At 44.6% G+C, this 19,026-nt stretch overlaps 1 protein-coding gene across 1 annotated transcript in view; it reads left to right on the plus strand.

Annotated features, from left to right (window-relative positions):
• Positions 1–16,624, plus strand: part of LOC144755987 (keratin, type I cytoskeletal 19-like) — a 29,845-nt gene extending 13,221 nt beyond the window's left edge. Inside the window, exons 7-8 of the mRNA XM_078645457.1 lie at positions 13,990–14,075; positions 15,583–16,624. Of these exons, the coding sequence (XP_078501583.1) occupies positions 13,990–14,075; positions 15,583–15,779 (283 nt within the window). The 3' untranslated portion in view covers positions 15,780–16,624. The remainder of the gene's footprint in view (positions 1–13,989; positions 14,076–15,582) is intronic.
• The last annotated feature ends 2,402 nt before the right edge of the window (positions 16,625–19,026 follow it).

The following is a 19,026-nucleotide window of genomic DNA, read 5'->3' on the forward strand; positions in this document are numbered from 1 at the left end:
GTCTTCGCTTTTGTAGTAGTCCCATTTGTTCAAATGCTTGAAATTCGGAACCTCTGGCAATGTCGAGTCGAAATTCGAGAAGTAATACTCAAATCCGTCTCGTCCATAAAACATACTTAACAATAAACTGCACGTTATCCCATAGGTCAACGGGAGATGATGGTATTTGATACCCTCCTCCACTGAAATTGGTAATTGCATACAGACATAACAATCCTTTACTTCCATGGCATCAACATATTCATAAAGCAACTTAGCATAAGCATTTGACTTGTAATTCCCCTGTGACTCATCCATGTGTAACCTTTTTACTTCTGCGTCTAACAACGCTTGGTCTTTCTCATTGATGTTTCCCTTCTCCTTAATAATGGTAGTTCTCGGTGTTGACACTCCCTTATCCTCCTTAACTGTGGTTCCATCCCCTTCGTGTCCCGCTAGGAATGAAACAGTTACCACTAAAATTATAAGAGAAACCACTACTCCTAAAAATGTAACAGCTATACATTTTGCCCTGCGGTTCGGGTTGCCAGCCTCCATGTTCTCAAACAGTGTAGTTTTCGACTATCTTCCAGCATTCACTTCCTCTTCTTTTCAAACAAAGTCTTTCTCTCTTGCAATGTCTTTCTTGGAACACTTGGAAGCTTGACAATTTGTTTCCGCAAAACAGTTCAAAGTCCAGTAAAATAGACAACCCTAGCCCTTCTCCATCCGCTAAAAGGAAACCCCTACCATTTTTTTTTTCTTCTTCCACTCGGCGCTAGGTTATCTTGCAACAATTTACAATTTCTTTTCAAAAGTCTTATTTTCGTCTGAAGTTATGTATGACTCAAGGAGTGACACTACTTCTTCATAAACGTCCATCCGAAGTATCATTCCCTCAGGTTCTGGACAGTTCGTACCACACCATGGAAAGTCAACCTTTTCTAGGATTATTCTCCTTATTTCGCTCAAGACAAGTGGACGGACGAAATTGAGAGTTAGCGTTTTTTCAATTTCCAATCCTGGTACTATCAGTTCTATATCCACAATTACAAAGGGGTCCGTTCTAATCAAGATCACTTTCTTCACCTTTCCAGTTCTGCGCCCCTTTGAAGACATTCACAATATGGTATTAGTCCACAACAATAAGCGCTCCTAGCATTTCTACTACTCGCTCAAGCATTTCCAAACGAAGAAGAGTTCCCTCCAATATTGGATATCGTGAACAGCAAACTGGAAACTCAACTGTCTCTAAAAGCAATTTTCTTATTCCACTCAGAAGAGCAGGATGAACGATGTTGAGTGTCAGCAACCTTTCGGTCTCCGCTCCTGGCAGTAGAAACTTTATTTGCACTGTGATGATCGGGTCAGTTCTGATCAGTTCCACTTCCCTGATCCTCCCTGTTCTGTGTCTCCCAGACATCTGCAACGAGGTAGGTCCAATCGGGAGTAGAGTATCTTCTGCTAGGCACTCGCACCCTACTTGATCTTCTAAGACCCTCCTCGGCTTGATCCTGGATATCTTCTTCTGGATCTGAGTCTTCGGATATAGGAGTAAGCGTTTCTTCTTGGGCCGACCTCAAACTTAGCCTTCTTCTCCTTGTTGGCCAAGTGGCAGCTCCAAGCCTTATTCTCCTATTCCTTGTCCTCCCACTTGGTTCTTGGTCGCTCCGATACGGATCTGAGTCTGAGTCGTATTCACTTCTGCTCTCTCCTTCGGTTGCGTCTTCTGTCTCACTGCCGTCCTGCCTTCGCTCTTCTTCTGAATCCGTTGCGTTCCCAACTTCTTCCGACACCTCCTCAGCTGCCTCAATCCCTTCTTGCGACTCTTCTTCCACTTCCGGGCTTTCGTCTGGGATGGGAGCTGTTCCTTCTAGAGGTGCTGGAACTCTTCTAGTATGGGATGCATGAATCCAATTTGGCAGCCCCCCGCACTTCACCGCGGTGTTCGTTATCAGGATTACCTGAAAGGGCCCACGCCAGCGAACATCTAGGCAGTTCTTCCGGACGTGCTTTTTAACCAGGACCCAGTCCCCTGGGTTCAGGTCATGACACAGGTTCCTCGCTGCTGGAACTTCAGCCGCATGCACCTGAAGGGACACAGAATGGATGGCGTCAGACAGTCCTTTACAATAATCCAAGATCAGATCATCTGTAATATTCAATAGAGCAGTAGTTGGAACTGTAGGAAGTCTCATGGCCCTCCCCATCAGGATCTCGTGGGGAGAGAGACCTGTCCTCCTATCAGGTGTGCTGCGCATGCTCATGAGCACCAATGGAAGAGCATCTGGCCAACTCAAAGATGTGGATGCCACTACTTTAGCCAATCTATTCTTCAACGTGCCATTCACTTGTTCCACAATTCCTGAAGCTTCTGGTCGATAACTACAATGCAGCTTTTGATCGATATTCAGTGTGGAGCACAACATCTTCACTATTTCGCTGTTAAAATGTTTTCCTCTGTCCGATTCCAAAGAGGCAGGCACCCCGAAGCGCGGTATCAACTCCCTGAGCAACAATTTAGCCACTGTGAGTGTATCGCACCTACGTGTAGGGTACGCTTCAACCCATCTGGAAAATACGCATACAATCACCAACACATACCGAAGGCGATTGACCCTTGGCATCTCGATGAAGTCTAGTTGCATTCTATTGAAAGGCCCCCCCGACCTCCCAATGTGACTCAGTGTGACTGGTGTTCGTTTGCCTACGTTCAGTTGTTGGCAGGTAACACATCGCTTACATACTGATTCTGCTGCTATTCTGAATTTCGGGCAATACCAAGTCTGCCTAAAAACTCTCATCATAGCATCCCTTCCTAGATGTACTGGACCATGTATTTCTCTCGCCATGGGATTAGCTAATTCTTCAGGTAACACAGCTCTCCCATCTGCTGAAACCCAAAAATCCATTTCACTTCGCACACAGCCTGCTATTTCCCATGCCTTTTTCTCTGTTTCAGGTGCGTTCTCCTGCATTATCCTTAAATCCTCCCAAGTGTCTACAGTTTCTAACATCATACTTAATTCAGTCTTTTCTTCTGCACCTTCTATTTCCACCTTTGAGAAAGAATAACTTTGTTCCGCACAATAGCGTGCGACTTCATCAGCATATCTATTACCTTGTGACACAAAATCTGTATTCTTAGTATGAGCTACACACTTCACTACTGCAATGTCAACAGGACCTTGTAATGCTTCTATCAGCAATCGCACAAATTCTCCATTTCGAATGGGCGAACCAGAGGAGGTCATGTAACCCCTCTGAGACCACAACTGCCCGAAATCATGAACCACACCGAAACCATATTGGCTGTCCGTGTAGATGGTGACTCTCTTTCCATTTCCTGCTATGCAGGCACGAGTTAGGGCAATAATCTCTGCTACCTGTGCGGAATGTACTCCTTCCAGGCAAGCGGCTTCCACAACTCCAGCAATGGTACAAACAGCATAAGCTGCTCTCAACCGACCAGTATCGTCTCTTAAACATGAGCCATCAACAAAGTAAATTTCATCGGGGTCAGACAATGGCTCATCCACTATATCTGGTCTGGGTTTCGTGCATAGTTCAGTCACATCAAGGCAATCGTGGTCTTCACATCCTTCGCCTTCTATAACCGAAGGTAATGGCATCAAAGTAGCAGGATTCAAGACAGAGCATCTCCTGAGAGTCACGTTTTCTGCGGCAAGTATAACTTGCTCATAACGCGTGAGCCTGCTATTGGTCAGATGCTGCGTCTTCGTCCTGGTCATTAACAATTCAACTGAATGCGGTACATACACCACCACTGGATGTCCCATTACAATACTTTCGCTCCTTTCAATGCTGACACCCGTTGCAGCAACGGATTTGAGACATCCGGGCAACGCTGCGGCTACTGGATCTAATGTAGCCGAAAAATATGCAACTGGTCTACGGGCATTACCGTGGGTCTGTGCCAAGACTGACAAAGCACATCCCTCTCTCTCACAGCAATAGAGTGAAAATGACTTTTCGTAATCTGGCATTCCCAGAGCCGGAGCACGACATAAATCGTCTCTCAGCTGTAAAAACGCCACCAGACATTCTTCATCCCATGGTACCGGATCACTCACCTCCTTGTGCGTCAGTTTCTGTAAGGGCTTTGCTTTCAGTGAAAAGTTAACTATCCACTGTCGGCAGTAACCCACCATTCCTAAGAACATTCTAACTTCTCTCTGTGTTGTAGGCGCATTCATTTTCATTATCGCCTCAATCCTCTCTGGGGACACCTTACGTTTCCCTTTTTCCAACCTGTGCCCTAGATACTGTACTTCTGTCAGACAATACTGTAACTTGCTCGGAGATACCTTATGTCCATTTTCAGCTAAATGATTCAGTAAGGCAATTGAATCTACTTTACAAGCTTCCTCTGTTTCTGACGCAACAAGTAGGTCATCTATGTACTGTACCAGAACCGAGTTCTGTGGCAGTACTAGATTCTCAAGATTCTTTTTCAACAACTGATTAAAGATGGATGGACTGTCTGTGAATCCTTGTGGGATTCGACACCATGTTAAAACGCGATCTTCCATTTTAAACGCAAAAAGGTACCTGCTCTCTTCATCCAATGGGATTGAAAAGAAAGCCTGACAAAGATCTATCACTGTGAAACATTCTGCTTGACATGGTATTTGAAACAATATTACTGATGGATTCGGTACCACGGGACAACATGAAACGACTATGTTGTTAATTTTTCGTAAATCCTGAACTATCCTAAACTTCCCGCTAGGTTTCTGCAAACCCATAATCGGGGAGTTACAAGGACTGCCCACGATTTCCTTCAGTATTCCCTGCTGTATCATTGACTCGATCACAGGCTTTATTCCCGCAATCGTTTCCTGGGACAATTTGTATTGAGGCGTTCTTGGAAACTCAACATTTGGTTTTACCAGAATTTTTACCGGTTCTACCCCTTTAATCAATCCTATATCTTCTCCTGTGAAATCCCACACCTCTGACGCCACTGCATCTCTTAAGTCTTGTGGAAGATCTTCTACAGTCAGAGTAGGATATAGTTCTACACAGAATTTTGAATTGGCCACCTTAAAGGTAGCATCATCGTCGGTAGTCTGTACCTCCACTCCTTGTGGGGTGCAGTATATGGTGCAATTCAATTTGCATAACAAATCCCTACCTAACAGACATACCGGACTCGAGTCACAAACCACAAACTGATGTTCGTTCATGTGGTTTCCAATTTTCACAGACACTGGTTCTGTCAAGGGACTAGTCATTCTTTTATTTGCGACTCCTACCACTTGAATTGTTTCCCCTGACATTGGCAAGTCTGGAACTACCGCTGATCTCAGAGTCGAACGAGTAGCCCCAGTGTCCACTAAGAACGTAGTGGGACACCCTGCCACTTCTGCCTCAACAAATGGCCCTCTCTGATCCACTTCTAGAACTGCCCCGAGGGTACAGTCTTCTTCACTGCTCACCCGTTGTCCTGTCAATGGATCAATGTAATAACATTTTTCTTCCTCGATAAACAGAGGCATTTGTTTAAAGACCTTTCCTCCAGCTGCTATCTTCGGTGGCTGTGGGAATTGGGCCCGTGGAGCCGAAGTCCCCCCTTTGGCCACCTTACTGCTTGGGACTGTCACTTTTTGCACTGGGTCTTCTTGGACCTGCTCTTCTACTTCTAGCTCTCCGTTTTCAGGGTTAAAGGGACACTCGCGTCGCCAATGCCCCACCTGATGACACAGATGACACTTTGTCGTTTTCTTTAAAGTGGCAAAGTCTATCTTAGGTCTCTGCCCTTCTTCATTATCTTTGTTCTGACCATTTGGTTTTCGTCCCATCCCCTGCTTCTGCTGGCCACCCTTCCCAGCGGACTGCATTTGCACCACCATCAATTTCTCCTTTAGATTCTTGGCTTTAGAATCTATCTCGTCACTGCAGTACCTCGCATATCGTAAAATCTCATCTAGTGGTTTGTTCTGCCAACAGATTAAATGTTGCTGTATCATCAAACAAATATCAGGTCTCAACCCCAAGACAAACTTTGACACGAACTGCCCTATGTCTTTGGGATCCATTACATCTAGTCCACTGTATTGCTTGAATGTTTTCAACAATCTTTCATAAAACTCGTGAACTGTCTCCTTGGGTTCCTGCCTTGTTCGGTCTATTTTTACCCAATCTATATCCTGTGGTGGTACCTTATCTTTCAGCCATGCTATTACCCTTTCATACTTTCGCATGACAATCTCAGATGGTCCATTTGTTCGAGCATCCCTCAATGGTTCAGCATTTGGCCATTCGACACTAGTCTTACAAGGGGTCCATAGATCAGATGGGACCACGATGTCAAACAACGTGTTCAAATCTATCCACAGTACTTTCGAGATTTTAACGAACCTCTCTACCTGCTTATACCATTCGACTGGATTGTCCCGCAACTTCGGAAATGAGTTGGTAAATGCGGCTAAGTCTCCTCTACTCCAGGGCACATGTACATAATTTCCATTTGATATTTCTCGCAAAGGGAATGCCTCCATCTGCATTACCCTTCCCTCAGGGGTCATCACATTTGTACTTCGCCTAACTGTGCCCTTTTTCGACCACCTTTCTTCCCATTTATCCAGTTCTCTCCACACTCTTATCCCTGTTACCAACTCTCTTATGTGTGTTTTTAATCCAGTAGTTCTCTTCTCATCTAGATCTTGGTCTGCGTACTGTAATCTGTGGTTGCTCTGCAATGCCCTTGTCCTAGACAAATCCACGGCATACTTGTCTGCCAAATCAGTCAGTTTTTCATGAAACGCTCTAGCTTTCCTAGTAATATCCTTTGCCATGAACAATAACTCATCCTGTTCATACAATTCTATCCTTTCCAAAGGCAATGTTCCATCTATTATCTCATCAACATCTGATTTTAAACTGGTAACATCAAGCCTTTTTGCCTTTATTTCAGCTTTCAAGACACTCAATTTAGCTCCTCCATCCGCATCTCTCCCATCCCAGCTCCGAGATCTACGTTTAGGTATTGGTGAATTATAGGGAGTCCTCCCCTGTTCCCATCTCTCTAAGTCCCATGCCTTTCCATCTTCTCGGGGTGGGTGGTGAAACACTCCTTCATGCCTCCCAGCCTCTCTCTCTCCATCCTGGCTAGTTTCACGGGATAGAGGGTAAGAGGTTCTATTAATCCCTCTTTCTTCCCTACTTCCCTGTGATTCCTGATTATTCGAGGCGTGGCGGGACCTATCGCTGTTCTCCTTTCTCCAATGTTGAACGTCTTCCCCAAGTGTATGATGAAGGCACCTAAACCTATTCTGAAAAGCCCGTACCGCCTCATCTCCTCCTTTCCCCCAGAGACGGGACATTTCCTCACATTCTACAATCCTAGTATTTTGTTCCGGCTGTTCTCTCTGATTTGTAGGACATGCATCCCCTCTATTCTCTTGACTTTGGCCTTCCCGGCCCTGACTGCTTTCGCTGGCCCCACAATGAGATACAGTCCCGTTACCCCTGCTTTCCCACTCTGGTTCCGTTCTTGTCCTGTTACTCGGAGATACTATGGACCCGTCCCATTCCCTCAAATCAGCTCTTAACTCTGAAAAAGATCTTGGCCGCGGTCCCCTTAGATCCATTGGTCCTCTCGGACCTCCCTGTTCTGAATTGGGACCGACAGTTGTGTCTAATGGGGTATTCCATGTTACCGAACCTGGCAATTGTTTCCATGCATTCGTCACATTATTCCTCCTTTCCATCTCAACCCTTTCCCTATCCAATTGCCTTTGTTGTTCCCCTCTATCTCTCTCAGAATTATAGATCGAAACTATGGGTCCTATGGTAACAGGCACTTGAAGAGCGTCTGGCAATCCCACAGACTCAACCCTTTCTGTGGTTGGCGTTTTCTGCACCACAAACCTTCCCACTACACTCTGTACAGTGTTGTTTGGAGGTGTTTCTCCGCCTTTGCTAGGTGTCCATTCCGATATAGGGAGTGGTGTATATCCCTCTATCTCATTCCCATCTTCCCTTGCGAGCCCTCTATCTTCTATCAATCCCACTCTCGGAGGTGGTCTATCCATTAACAATCTGTTTATCAGATTGTCCTCCGACTCGCTTTCCTCGTCTTCTTCCATGAGGTTTCCTCCTCCTGACACCTCCCTCATCGGATACATTTTTTCCACCTCAATAGTCTGTACCCTCCAACGCTTTTCCTCCTCATCCCATTTGGAATCTCGCACTGCCCTTACCGATCGCGTCAGCCTTTGTTGACGCCTGTTCAAATTTCGGTCGTGTGCAGCCTTAATCCATGCATTAAGAGCCTCAAACTGTGTTGGTCTAGGTGAGGGTTTCAATGAGGACATGGTTGCTTTTAGCCGATGTAACACCTCTAACTTAAACGTTCCATACTTCGGGAACTGCATTTCCTCATTTCCTTCCGTAAGCTTATTCCAAGCCCCAATCCACAATATCGTATGCAGCCCCACGTTCGTTGCCATATAATGAGCTGGCGTACCCTCTGGGGGAGCCTCTTCCCCGTAATAATGTTCACTTCGTTTACGTTTAAAAATCCCTTTCAAACACTTAAAACACTTCATGATTTCTCTTTTCTCCGCGTTTGTTTACTTCCTGATGATATTCCACCAATCTCAGCGCCGTTCTCACTAACTGGCCTATCCGTACGCGGCTTTCCTCCGACGTCACTCTAGCCGCCCAACCAGAGCGCGGCTCTAGCTAACGTCACACCAACCGCTCAATCAGAGCGCGGCTCTAGCCGACGTCACCCGTCCCCCTTCGCAGCAGTTCCCCTCCTTTCTCAGCTCGTCTCCTCGGTCATGCACGCATCCCATTCATACTCTGAAAAATGATTACTTCCGTCCAAGCGATCACCTTTCTTTGACTGTACGCCCACAGTCTTTCTGTAGTTGTCACCCTAACTTGGCGAAATGTCTTTCCGATTACTTCCAGACAATCGCCTTCTCCGATAGGTTACTCACACACAGTAACTTTCGACCAGCGTCCGTTACTCATACACACACTCTTACACTCCCCCTATCTTGGATCCACGGCGGTCAATGGTACCTCGTGACCTCCGTACTATGGTCGACAACTACCCTGGATGTTCGATACACCCAAAACCACTTAAGCTCTGGCCTGAACTTAAGATTTCACCAGTTAACCCGTTTACCAGGTTACCAGTTTACCAGGTTGCGCGCGCTCACAACCTTCTCTCTTTCACACTACAGGCATTCAACTCCGCAAGACATTACCATACAAATACAACACAAAACACCGCAATCTGTTCACGCATGACCCTTTTTATACTCACTCTCCGATACTGCTGCTTTTCTCGCACCGCCTGCACCTTTCGGCACACGATTCTTCCGCTGCTCGTCTCTCGACGTCTCGGGCCTTGGGGTAAACTAACCTCTCTAGATTACCTTCCTCAAGAAGATAACCATCCTCTGCTACCAACTGCTAACGCGGGATTACTGGTTACTAATTATCTTACCAAATCCCATTTCCTGTCGACTGAATCGTTGGTACCTGTCTTGAGTAAAAGGTAATCTCGCAGTAAACAATCAATTTAAGAACTTACACCACTCTAAATGACCACTGACCAAAATTAAGTTTTAAAGATTTAATATAAAGTCAAAGATAACTGAAGATACAAACTTCTCAAAATGAGATTCAAGAGGTAGATCGGTATCACTATGAACATGAACTTTTTGAATAGTCTGAGTCTGAAAAACAGAATAATAAGTACAAGTTCGAAAACCATCAGGGTTGCCAAAATGGATACAAGTTGCAACCTCAAAGTCATTACAGAAAAGAAAATTAAGGTTAGTCTGTCCCTACACTACACTAAATGACATCCCTACTTAGCAAGATCTTAACCCTCTAGGTGTCAGCCGTGGTGACTTCCTAAGAAGATCACGCACTTCTCTTTGTCTCTTCTCTGATAATGGGTCTCTCCTGATCAGCCTATCTGCCTACCCATCCGCTTCCTTAGGCTCCCAAAATCATCTGCTCTGCTCTCCTCCCGGGTCACTTTCCCTAATACCAAATCACATTTCCAATAGAAACGCCCCTTGGGACGCCCCTCACGTGGTACATCTTTGCGCGGTAAACTCCATGATGGTACTCTTGAAGACCCTCGTTATAGTTGACCTTGGTTCCCAGGCTCCTTCTTCCGTGCGCTGATACCCCCTGAAATTCCTGGAAACTCCTACAGGCCTGCGCAAGGCGCCACTGAACAAAGTCCCTTTCATTCGAGCTGATTAGGACCCTCGCACCTGCATACAGCTCGTCCTGCAGTGGGCCTCAAATTCCAGACTTCACCATATCTTAGGCCATAAAACACTCTCAGAGCTCCATACTGGACACCTCACGACCTCTCCTCTAACGAGCACATGACGATTTAAACTACATGACATTATCTGTTCTGGCCTACTTGATTTACATGCAGCAGGTTCCTGCACTCTTAAAACGTTAACTTGATTTAAACAGCAAACATTCTTAACTAGCATACGTTTCTAAAATAACACATCTATAAAGCATATACTTTTAACCCTAAGTTCAATAGTACATTTTGAAAGAACCATGTCAACTTTATCTCACATTATTTTAGCAGCACGTTCAGGTTTGCTGTGAATTGCCCTAAGGCCTACACAAAATACTGGAATCCAAAGTTACATTTAATTTGGACATGACTCTTTTTAACATGAGAACATGAGGTTTTCACATATATTCCAACATTTCTACATTTAATCTCACACCGTTATTATTATAGTTACTCTACTTAACATTCTATACGTTTCACTACTGAATATAAACCACTCTGTATATTTCACTCCTGGATATAAAATACTCGTGTGCAAAACATGTTTAAACTAACTACGTGCTTGTAAATATGGCGTACTTATACATTTTTTTCAAACTTGTGCTCTCTCACACTACACGAAACCATGGAAGGTGTCTGTCAAATCCAGGCATTTCTAGCACAAAAGTGAAGTGTATAAAAAGAGTGTGAAGATTTCCTTTGTACCCCTAACAACTCGCTGCTGATTTGTGAAATATCTTTTGGGGGAGAAAAAAAAAATGACGTTAAGTCGTCATTGACCTAAATCAGCAATGTCATGAATTAGACGAAGTGGCTTGATTGAAGAGATTACATTAAAATGCTTAACTTCCCTCAAATTGTCATCTTGTTATCGCCATCTACCATTTATTGTTTTGCTGATATGTGAATTGCGATTAGAACCAACAGTTCATTTAAGTTTCAATGAAATCTGCACCCATATATTTAACTACTTTTAAATGTAAAACTGATTATTGCCTTAGATTCATTTTCAACACCTCCTTATCGCTCATCTATTATCACTCATTATAATTTATTTCTCTTCTTTGTAAAGCATGTTAACGCCTTTTGGCAATGCTCACGCTTCATAAAGCCGCAAAAATAAATAAATAAATGACTCGAGAATACGATCACTAGCGCGCGTTCGGAAGCTCAGTTCACACGCACTCGCTCTCTTTTCCGTTGAAACTTAACTGGGCATGCCACAAGCAAAGCAGTTGGTAAACTTTTAGAAATGGTTTTTTTTTTCCTCCCAAACATGTCTTTCTGTGAATGATATGACGCATTTGTTTTCCAAGACAAGTCTTTCTATGAATGATGTGATGAATGATGTGACGCAACTGTGAATTGAACTGGCACTAGGGAGTTATTTAGCTCCGCTGGAGTCCCGTCCGCGGAACGAATCGGGTTGCAAGACGCTAGCTGTCTCTGCCCCTTTAAGAGATGCAAGGAATGCTGTCAGAGGGAGCGAGCCGTATGACACGCTCTAAGAGGCACTATTTAGAAGAGGGTAGAGGCTGAAAGCAGAAGCCCTAGCAGCTAGACCTTATTTAAGAGGCAGCATAAGCAGCATGGAGGTAGTTCTACTTTTATTTTGTTTATTAACCGAAGGAAAACAAACCAAGTCAGCCTTTTAGAAACGCCAGCCTAGACGGGGACCCATCAAAACAAAACAGATGACAAGATTGTTTGCAGCTCCAAACAAGCTCTCGGCATTGCGTGGCGGGAGGGGGCGGGGGGAGGGTAGCTGTGCACGTCGAGTCGGAACAAAAAACAAGTGAAAGCGGGATGTAATTAGGGGGGAGGAGAAGTCTGGGCAGGCAGGCTGACTCAGGGGAGGGGGCGGAGCGGGGCAGAGCGGCATGTGGGTGTGAAGAAGCCGGGCCTTTGAAGTGAAGCTAAGCTTCACTTCAAAGGTGTCGGAGGAATGCGGGCGGCTGTGCACGCGCTTTTAAGCTCAATGCACATGCGCATTGAGCTTAAAAGTCACGGGCACTGCAAGGAATCGCCACGATTCCTTGCTTCTTAGTTAAAGCTTGTTTAGGCCGCAATAGGCTCGCAAGCTCGATGCGCATGCGCATCGACAGGCGAGACCTAAAGATGCTTATATTTCTCTGACGTAATGGTACTAAAGAAATTACGCCTGAAAGGGTTAAAAGATGAATCAGCAGTGTTGGAAATGTAACTCGATGGGGAACTCGTCACAACAGATGTCAGCAGAGAGCACGTTAATTACAAACATTTGGAATGAAGGGGTATATTATCAAGGACCGGTGTTAAAATTATCGCCGTTTTATCGGCAGGAAACTGCCGATAAAACGGCGATAATGGGTTTGATAATACGCCCTTGTTAATTCCCATAGAATCTCATGTTCTTGTGTTAACATGGGCTTCTATGGGAATTAACAAGGGCGTATTATCAAGCCCATTATCGCCGTTTTATTGGCAGTCTCCTGCCGATAAAACGGCGATAAAATTAACACCGGTCCTTGATAATATGCCCCGTATTTCCGTTAACCAGTATTTACATTTCAAGAAAACATTACTAGAACAAAGGTCACCCCAGGTGCGGTGATACTGGAGTTGTATTCGTGTTCGATCAGTTTGTACTGAGATATGCATGCCACCTGGTTAGTTGTCACAGGGCTAGGGCACCCTGAGATCTTTGCCACATCCTCGGCACTTGTTGGAGGCCCTGCGTTCACATTGCATAATCTGTTTACAAAAAAGCAGGCCTGGCCTGTTTTTTATCGTGAGGCAGCTGATGTGGCAACACCACTAGGTGGCGCCAAGCACTGTGCTTCCCATTTCCCCAGAGATCTGTTTCCTTAATCACGAGTTGCCTTCGGACGGGAAACAAGAGCAGGGCAATATGTCTGGCCCTCGGTCTCCCAAAAGCTTCTGACATGGCTGCATGCCACTCCAGAAGTACTTTTGGAAAGGCGCTCCTCAAACAATGAGAGCTTTTCTCTGGATGAATCTCCTCACCTAAGATGGCTACTGCGGTGTGCATCTTAGATAAGGGCTAGTCACAAACAAGAAGGGCGCCTTTTAGACTAACCATCAATTTCAAATCATAATTGCAAAATACATGACTCCACAATGCTCCTTGGATGTGATTGAAATGTGAAACAAAATCATGGCTTAAGGGGGCTGACCCAAACATATGATTGGTTGAAGGAAGCTAACTCAAACTAGCCATTGGTTGATGGGAGTCCATTTTCTATGGGTGTTGATAACATGATCTCTTACAGACCTGTAGCAGAAGGCCATAAAAAGGGTTAAGTGAACTACTCTCACAGGGACTGATTGCGATTTCTAGGGTATTGTTAGGGGAGCAGGTTTGAGACTGTCAATGACATTCCAAGGCAAGGAACATGCACCAACATATTCCAGCAAACATTAACAAGGCTGTGCAAAGCATCCAACATGTGCAGCACAAAAGCGCTTCAACACCTTATCAGGGGTAGAAAGCGCTGTATAAATGCACTTACAATACAAAACAATTGAGACAGACTGTGATGTAATATGTAGGCGAGACAACAACTCTGCAGCATTTAGTTCAAGAAGACATAGGGGTCACCTCAGTGGCCGTCTTAGTTTTCATTTTATCTTTGCGTGTTTTCTTTTACTTCTGTTTACTTCATTGCTATTCTTGTCTGTGTTCGCAGCATTCAAGATGGGGGTCAGCAGGGGAGTTCCAGCTCGTCCTACTACTCGTCCTCGTCGTCCTCCACTGCTCAGGGGGGCAGAATAGGTAAGAGCTGGTCTTCACTCAGTGGGGGAGGGCCTGGCCACTGGTGGGCTCAAGGACTGAGCTGACAGCCCATAACGTTTAAAGGGCAAACTCAAGAACTACAAAAGCCCAATCGCTGGTTCTGTTAAAGTTTGTAGTAGATTTTTTTGCATACAAAATATCCAAATTCACTCACAAATTTTGGAATCCCAAATGATACAATTAGTATCTGTTTAAATTTATCACAGCAAATGATGTACAATACAGTGAAAGATTCACAAATGCAGCCGACTTTGCACAACGCCATAAAAACAACAACACTTGCTCATGAAGCATAATAAAAAGATGGTGATAAACGAAAGAATTAGAAAATATTAATTCTGAATATTCCCCCGGGTTTTTTGGCTATGAAAAGAAAACGTGCCTGAGTCTTAAAAACCTGAATAGGAATATTACCTGTTGCCAACAACAGAGACCGTCCTTGAGAGATTTGAATTTGAATTTAAAATTATTTATAAAGCGCACTTTCACCAGCGGTTTCATGGCGCTAACAGACAAACCTCAAGGGGTGGGGAAAGGGGGGGGATAAATGAAAGAGAACAGGAATAACGAGTGATCTAACTAAAGGCTTTGGTGAATAGATAGGTTTTGAGCTTTTTTCGGAATTCGGGGTAGAGAGGAATGGACCTAAGCTCTAAAGGCAAGGAATTCCATAAAGTTGGTGCGAGGGTGGAAAACTTTGAGCCTCCCCATTTCTTCCTTCGAAAGCGGGGAACTGTCAAAAGGGCTTGCGAGGCTGAGCGTAGTGCCCTAGTGGGAACGTAGGGAACTATCTCTGAAGTAATGAAGGCCGCAGCCGTGCCCAGTCGTGCTTGGCAGATGATGGACGCAAGCTTAAACTGGACACGTTCACAAACGGGGAGCCAGTGAAGGGATTTGAGAAGGGGTGTTACATGATGAAATTTAGGGAGGTTGAGTACCAGCCGTGCCGCCTGGTTCTGTATCAGCTGCAGACGCCTTAAGCTATATGCAGGTAAACCAGCATATAGGGCGTTGCCATAATCCAGGCGGGAGATGACCATTGCCAAGATGATAGATTTCAGGGCATCAACAGAAAAAAAGCGGGATACCTTGCGTATGGTGCGAAGTGACAGAAAGGAAGAAGACACCACGGCGCTAACCTGAGAGTGAAGGGTGAGGTCAGAGTTAAGTTTGATGCCTAATGTTTTGACTGAGGTAGAGGATGTAAAGCCCAATGTGTAAATCAGGTTTAGTGACACCTGGTGCCCTTGAGAAGCTGTTAGACCTCTGGCAGGGACAGTCAGATGCCAAGTGAGCCTCACATGCTACTAAGGCTGCTGTCCACCCTTCCAGCTTAGCTGAGGCGCAGGCCTTTTGGGAACATGATTGCTGGTTGTCCAACATTGTGGGATAACCCTGAACTGAAGGATCACAGAGCACACCTTGACAGGTGAAACTTAAACAGGTGTGATATATATCTCAAACACTTTCCTTTCTTTTTCTACAGCCTCCCACGGTCCCCAGGACTCCCACAGCTCCCACAGGTCCCAGGGGTCCTACGGATCAGAGAGCGGCTCTTCCCGGGATGTCTCCGGGGGCACCACCACCCGGGACAGCTCGTCCCGGGACAGCTCCTCCTGGGATAGCTCCTCCCGGGACAACGCCTCCAGAGACCAGCATCCAACCGCTCAGACAAGGAAATAAGATGTCTATCGAGACCCCCCATCGGCCTGGAATTCAGAACCTGCGATTGATAAGAACTAAGAGAACACAGTGGTGTGTGGGCTAATAAGCTCCAGGTCAGCTGGAGTGTGTATCCGTTCCTGGTTTTTCATGCACGTTGTTCCAATGTATTCTGGACCATGTAGTCCTATTTGTCTAGATACAAGCAGGATGATCCAGGCTCAGGGTGCACTGGAATTGAAATCTAATAACTAGGATTGATGAGAGCTTTTGCTAACCTGGGGTTACTGTCACTGTCCAGTTTCTAAAGACCTCATTGTATTTTCATCTATCTTGCTTACTTTTCCTGCTAAAACTGCTCTTGTATGAAGCAATGCTTGAAAAAAGATTTGAAATGGGGGGGGGGGATATGCTTCTATAACATGGTGCCGGGCTGTACATTCAGTGATTTTCACTCATGCCTCATGTTGGGTAGTGTTGAAAGGGCCTTACATCTACCTGTCAGTGACCAACTAGAACGCAATGGCTGCTCTCAAGAAATGCTGAGACACGCACACTCTTAGCACACAGTCAATGCTTGCGGCACAGACATACACACCTAGCTGGGGAGTTTTACCATAGAGTGGGACCCACCTGACTGACTGATCTCTGTCTTACACCACTCTCATCACCACATATTATGACTATCAGATGTATCCTTCGGGCCCCTTTGCCTGACCCCCCCCCCTCTCACCGGCATAATGTTTATGTAAAGGAGCATTTTAATTCTTATCTATGTGACTTCATTGTTTCTTGGTTTATGAAGGACATTTCCTCTGCTACAGTTTCCAAATAAACTTTGATGTAGACCTCTTGCAAGCAAAAAATGTGTTTCTCCTCTTATTTAGACTTCTCCAGTTACTTATGTGCATACAGGTGGATGTGATTCTCCCTTTGTGGAAAATGGTCTTTTCTCCATATATCGTACCAGCATTAATATAACGGAATTTAAGCTTTACCCTATTGGTGAGAGGACTGCATTCAACTGTATAGTCGGGGCAATGTTGCAAACGTGTCTGTGTGAAAGAGTGAGTGGATAGGTGGATTGCGGTATGTGTGTGACTGACTGACTTACTGACTGACTGGAGGTATTTGTAGAGTGCACTACTGCCGAGGTGTCTTGGCGCTATTTGTCTGAAGCATGCTGGAGACAGAATGCTCTATGTAGATCAGTACAATCGGATCTCGTTGTTAGAGTGAGAGGCGGGCACTTTGCACTTGTCAAGCCAGACTGGAGGATACTAATCCCATCCTTACATTTGGCAGGTAGTGGCTTGAGGCGGCGTAGAGTTTACGTAGAGAACAGCAAGAGGTGACAATTGGAGCAACCAAACTTGAAGATTGTGCCAGTTACTGTCCAATCATAGTAAGAAACATAAACTACATCCAACACATGGTCCTCATCCCACAGAGATATTGGCAGGTTCTAGTGACCACCATTCCATGGGGGAATCACCTTTAGAACTTGCTCCAATCTTTACTCGCATGCATTTGTATTCTGACTGAAAGCCTATTTAACAGAACTTTGTGTCTACTAGACCTTAGACATTACAGGCGGCTCACTGACCAATAGGATCCAGCTGTGAGCCCGGAATTGGATTCAAGAAACACACTCCCATAGCATTTACATGTTATGTTAGGTTATATGAACTTATAACGCGCACAGATACTCCAAGGAGTGTCCCGGCGTGAGCCAGAAAAGGGGTCAGAGTCAGACTAAGAAGGCAGAGCTAGAAGAGAAAGGTTTTCAGCTTTTTCTTAAAGATCGCAGGGTCTTTGATGCCACGTAGGGCCAATGGCAGTGCATTCCATGCCAGCGCAGCTATCCGGGCAAAAGAACTCCTGCTAAACCTCTGGCGATTGAAGCAAGGAGTCTGCGCCAAACGTTGGGAGGAGGAACGCAACTGTCTCACAGGAGTGTAGAAAGCGAACCTCTTCTGCAAGTAGATGGGTCCCAGAATATGGAGGGCTTTCAGATTCAGATTCTAAGGGGCAGATGTATCAAGCCTTTTGCGACTCGCAAAGGCCGAAATTCGCTGAATTTTGGCCTTTGCGAATCGCAAACGGCCGTTTTGCATGTTTTCAAATGTATCAAAAAATCGCAATTTAAGGAATAGCAAAAAATTGCGATTCCCTATTTTGCCATAGCATTTAAGGAATCGCAATTTTTGCGATTCCTTAAATGCTATGTATGTAGCAATTTAAATTTGCGAATTTTGGTTAAGAAATCGCAAATTACCACCAACTTGTTGTTGATGGTAATTTGCGAATTCTTTTAAAAAAGCTCAATTTGTCATTTTTTAAGGTGGCATGTGATGCACACAGATGCCCATAGGGCATGTATGTGCGCCATATGCACACACATGTACATTTCAGGGGTGCAGCAGGGTGTCTTTGAGACACCCCTGCACCCTTGAAATTATTCTCAAATTGCGATTAGCAAATTGCGAATTCACAATTTGAGAATTACTTCACAATCATTCCTATGGGCCTCCTGGCCTATAGGGATGAATGGGAAATTATTCCTTAATTGCAAATTCGCAAATTGCGAATTCGCAAATAAGGAAGATTAAGAAATCGCTAAACAATAGCGATTTTTTTGATACATGCCATTTTGCGATTTCTAAATAGCGATTCCTTAAAAATCGCTATTTAGAAATCGCAAATGGCTATCTTGATACATCTGCCCCCAAATCTTTATTCAGATACAAGCATATATCCATAAAAGTACATTCAAATATCAACATATTACAGTAAGAATGATCCAATTAAAACAGGTCCTCCAATAATACAATGCACATTAAAAAGGTACAGATGCAAGACAAAAATGAATCAAGAAGTTTGGTTATCAAAGTTAAAAAACAATAAAAAGCGAAAGTAAAAATAACAGACTTCAAGGAGTACACATTGAGTTAGGAGTGCGAGCTGCAACTTTCATAAAGGATCCGACCCGGAAGGTTAGCTCTTCATCTTCCAAGACAATAAGCTTCCCATCACCTACCTTAAAATCAATCACAGGTATAGCCTTAAAATAAGGTATCAAAAACCTTTTGGTGTGTTTTAAATTGTAACTACAGAAGAATAAAAAATGCAGCATAGATTGTCTATATTGGCTATTACATGGACATTGCAAATGATCAAGGTTAGCATTGTACCCCACAAGAAAGCAAAGCAAAAATGTCAGTGTGTCAATCCTCAGCCGAAAAAGCAAACCCCTTGATAGAGCGTG

This window comes from Lissotriton helveticus, chromosome 5_1 (assembly GCF_964261635.1).
Source record: "Lissotriton helveticus chromosome 5_1, aLisHel1.1, whole genome shotgun sequence".
In the NCBI taxonomy this organism is placed as follows: domain Eukaryota; kingdom Metazoa; phylum Chordata; class Amphibia; order Caudata; family Salamandridae; genus Lissotriton; species Lissotriton helveticus.